Source organism: Elephantulus edwardii, unplaced genomic scaffold (assembly GCF_000299155.1).
Source record: "Elephantulus edwardii isolate Elephantulus edwardi_28Jun2011 unplaced genomic scaffold, EleEdw1.0 scaffold00267, whole genome shotgun sequence".
Lineage (NCBI taxonomy): Eukaryota > Metazoa > Chordata > Mammalia > Macroscelidea > Macroscelididae > Elephantulus > Elephantulus edwardii.
Window position 1 is genome coordinate 3,188,630 of NW_006400017.1, and position 4,477 is coordinate 3,193,106.

General features: G+C 52.6%; 1 protein-coding gene and 1 pseudogene across 1 annotated transcript in view; one reads left to right on the forward strand and one right to left on the reverse strand.

Moving 5' to 3' along the window:
• The window catches only part of NUP88 (nucleoporin 88kDa), a gene marked incomplete at its 3' end in the record, with an annotated part of 49,873 nt that continues 45,396 nt past the window's right edge, over positions 1-4,477 (forward strand). Inside the window, exon 1 of the mRNA XM_006899806.1 lies at positions 1-285. Within this exon, the coding sequence (XP_006899868.1) occupies positions 1-285 (285 nt within the window). The remainder of the gene's footprint in view (positions 286-4,477) is intronic.
• Positions 3,410-4,458, reverse strand: LOC102857915 (annotated as a pseudogene).

The window sequence follows — 4,477 nt, forward strand, 5'->3', positions numbered from 1 at the left end:
ATGGCGGCTGCTGAGGATGCTGTGGGCGACGCAGAGCTCTGGCACACCCTGCTGCCCAACCACGCCGTGTTCGTGCGTCTCCGGGAGGGACTGAAGAACCACAGCCGCAAGGAAGCGGAGATAGCCTCCTCTTCCTCGTTATCTTCGCCGTTGCTGACGAGAAACCTGCTTTTCGGCCTCGGCGGAGATATCTTCTTGTGGGACGGGGCGGACAGCTCCTTCCTAGTTGTTCGTCTTTGGAGACTCAGCGGCGGTGGCGAGGAACCTTCCCTTTCTCAGTATCAGGTTAGGCCAGCCGATCTTGCCTATGACCCTCGGCGGGATCTGAACTCGTTTTTTGTTCGCTCGTTTTGTGTTCTATCGTTGGGTCTTCCGGTGTGTTGCCTTTCAAGAGTATGCAGGCGTCCTTTCGGGGACCTCCCGCTTTCATGTCTCTTTATCCTGGCCACAACTTTTCGAGGCCTTTCATGCTTTGGGTGTTTCTGATCACAGCTCTGTCCCTGACGCTGTTATGATATGACAACAATCGAGCTCGCTCTCTCTGGATGGTCCTTGATACGGTGAAGAAGGAAAACCAGAAAGTCCTCAGCGCCTCCCAGACTCATTGTTAAATCTCTACGAGAATACACTGCTTGCACTCCCATGTAGCAGCTACTGGGTTCGAACCACTGTGCCTCCAGTTAGCAGCCTGCATGTTAAACAATGTGCCACCAGGGCCCCACTGAGAGGAAAGAAGGGACATGTAATGGTTAGGTTAGGTTAGTGAACTTAAAGAAGAAATCAGAGAGAACGAGAGAAAGCTTAATGCAGCTTTATTAAAGGGGGCGGGGGGTGGAAGGGGAGCTCCCGGGTGAGTTCCTCATCCTGGAGAGGCAGAATGGGAAGTCACACTGTGAACTTACTGGGGAGGATTTTTATAATCAGAGTCTTTAGGGAGGGACATTCCATTCTGTTGTACGAGCCACCTGCTAGCTTAGCCAGGCAGGCAAGGCCATTTGCATTCTTATCTGAAGCAGGCAAGGCCATCAACATTTGAGTTCTGAATTCTTCATTCTTCTCTTTGCCCAGACTAACATCTTAGACTGTTTTTAGTGATAAAACAGGGCAACGTATCTTTCTTTGGGCTACTTCCTGCTGAACAGGGGCGAAGATCTGGGCATTCAGAGCCTGGAGCGAGTCAGTCTGGGATTAGTGGCCAGGGGAGAATTAACGTGGTCATCTTCTTGATCCTGTGAAGTAAAAACTTAAAGAGACATGGAGTGATTAATAACAGTGTGCTTATGATTAGTATTGGTCTTAGAAAAGGAAAATTTAAGTTAGAGATGAGTTGTGTTTTTTTTAAAGTACAGAAAAAAATTTATTGGACATCTCTTGAATACATTTTAAATTGTAGCTCAGGATTTCCAAACGAGGTGGGATGAAGGAGATGATGCTGGCTGTCACCTGGAGACAGATGTCTGGTCCCAGCCTTGTTCAGGTGCTGCAGGAGTCTGTGTTCACGTGTTGTACACGGCTGAGGGGCTAGGCTGCTCCTCCCAGATTCAGCTCAGTCAGGGCTCAGCCTCCCTGGCCCCCTTGCTGTGGGGTCTTGGAGAAACGTTGCTGCACGGGCCAACTAGGAATCGCAGAGGACTATACGGGAGATGGCTAAGAGGCCTTTCCATGCAAAGCCTCAGAGAGAGAACTGACCCAGGGCCTCCACCTTTCTTAGCCCCAGGGCCTAGTGTGGATTGTGTAGCAGGCTATGGGCATGGCCACCACAGGGAAGTGCCCTGGCCTGACAGCAGGAGGGCCACTTGGGCAGCACTGTTTTCCAGGACTATTTATCTCTGGCGGAGTGCATGCACAGAGCCGGGCTCAGCCTTAGCCAAGATCCCCAAGCCTGGGCCAGCCCTGTAGGTGGGACAGTTTCACATGCAGTTTACTAACAAGCAGTTAGAACAGCTGCTGCCAGTGAACACCCTCAGAGGCCCAGGTGAGACAGGGCAGGCCCATGTGCCGTTGGCCAGGTATTAGTTAGGCTGAGGGAGAGACGGCAGAGGGTTGAGGTTAGGCACTTGACTTAATCAAATAACAGTTTCTGAAATTAACCACATGCCTGCTGTAGTTTTCAGAAAGGAACCAAACCAACTAGTGAACCCCAGGGCAGTGTGCAGGCCCAGGGATTAGAGGGAAACAGTGGCCAGGCCCATGAGGAAGGAGAAAAGGCCTACAGGCCCCAGCATGAGGAGCAGGTATCCCGGCAGCAGGGGCACCTGGCTTTTTCTGGTCCAGGGGGGCACCCAATGAAATGTCCCCGGGCCCAGCACGTGGCATAGCTTGGGGTGTCCACGTTTAGCACCTGGGCTGCCAGAAGAGCCAGTCACTCTGCAGAAGCTGTGAAGACTTGAGTCACCAGGAAAATGGAGGTGTCCAAGGGAAGGCCTGTTGTCAGCTCAGATGCAGCAATGCTGGGAGGCCACTCTGCCCCGGCCCCATCCTGGATCCCTCCTCTGTCATGAGAGGAGATCCTCGGAGCAGCAATCCGGGTTCTGAGAAACCGCCATAGGAGGCCTCTGCTCCAAGAAGTGGCTCTTCACCTTCCCTAAAATGGCTAACCTCAGACATAGTTTTTCTATAAAATCTCTGAAAGTAATAAATATTCACTGTATAACCAAGGTGCAACCAGAGGGGAGGGGAGGAGAGGAAACTAGAAGAGCCGCTGCTACAACTCCTGGTGACAGAGTTCTGGAGATAGAGGAGGCTATTGTCACTTCTCATGGAGCCAAGGAGTGAGTGCGGGCAGCTGCCAGGGCTACCCGAAGCCTGCCATGAGGGCTAGTGGACTTGTGCATTCTCATCAGGCATACCTCCACATTGTAAAAGTACAGGCCCGGGGGCAGAGAAAAAAGGAAGAGGAGACCAGGAACTGAAGAGGACAAAGACTTCAGGACCCCTCCTCTCCTCTCCTTTCCTCCCAACGTCTTTTTCCTCCTCCTGCCTCCATATCAGTCTGAGCCACCAGCTGGAATGTTGGTGCCAACAGCAGCAAGCAGCCAGCTTGGCAGATCCAGGGCAAGAGGCTGGCAGCAGGTGGATGGAAGGCTGCCTTGTGAAGTGGTTGGGGATGGACAGTGTAAGCAGGTGGCCCCCCGAGGGCACCTTTGTTACCAAGGGTTTATCTATCCACAGGCCACTGGGTGAGTCCTCCCGAATGCTCTGACCGGCCACACTGCTGCCGTGGAGTCTCCAGCACAGGCAAGAGCAGGACTTCTGGATCCCGCACAAGGGACCCTCCTCCCCTCCAGCAGCTCAGAGCAGGATCAGGGATGGGGAGCAGCGGAGGAGGAAGAGGAGGAGGGGAAGAAGGCTCTCTGTCCCCTGGGACCACCAAGAAGGGGATGCTGCCAGTACTTGAAGACACCAACTTTTACTGCAGGGTTTCTACAAAGGCATCAAATTCTCTGACATTCTTCTCATGCACAGCCAACTTCTCGGGTAATGGTTCCAAGTCCTTAGCCATGGATTGTGCGCCAATGTCTGTGGAGAGGCTGCTCAGCTGAGGGGGGTTCTGAAATTCACGATAGAAGGTCCCCAGGTCCATTGGAAGAATGTCATCCTTAGAAAAAGCTGGTTTAAAGTCGATCATCACAAAGTCGTCGTGGGCATGGCCACTGCTGCCCCCGCTGGAGCCCTCAGAGTGCAGGCTGCCTTGCAGAGGAGACCCAGCCTCCGGGGACGCTGGAGGATTCACCATATAGGATCAGCATCCGCCAGCTCCAAATTTTTGGGAGCAAACATGGTAAAAGGGATGTCTAAATTGGTCAGCGTCACCTGGTTGACTGGTTTGTTAACAAAGATGGTCTCCAAGACATCGTGGGGGGAGGCGCATCCTTCACTGCTGTTTGACATGGTTTCAGTATCCTCGCTGCTGGAAGGTGTGGCAGCACAGTGGGCCCCGTTAGAAGGGGTGCAGGTTGCCAATCTCTCCTGATCAGCCTGGGTGCTGTGGGCAGGCTGGTTGGGAGCAACCGGTACTCCACCTTCCTTCCCAGGAACCATCAGCTGGGATGAAGGGGAGGTGGAGAAAGAGGTGGTACACACTTCCTGAGAGTCTTCCACAGATGGATATGTAACTCCAGTGTCCTCACCAGAAGTTTTGTAATTACAGGGGTGCATAGGTGCAGAGCTGGGATAGGGACAGTCCACAAAATGATCAATAGTAATCCCCATGATAGGCGGGGTTCTCTCAAATTGCCTGGTAGACATGAATGCCAGGTTAATTCTGTAAGCACAAGAAAGAGTAATAATGCCCACTGGGGTGCCCACTGTCCCAACACGAACTGTCTGGAAGCCTTCTCCTAAGCCATTCAGCTGAACTTCCCCAAAATATATTCTCAGAAGTCTTGAGTGAGATCTCCACACACATAGACCTCCCGACAGCAGGAAGCTGCCCTGCCAATGCCTTCTTTGCTTCATGTGTAACTTCTGGGATGTC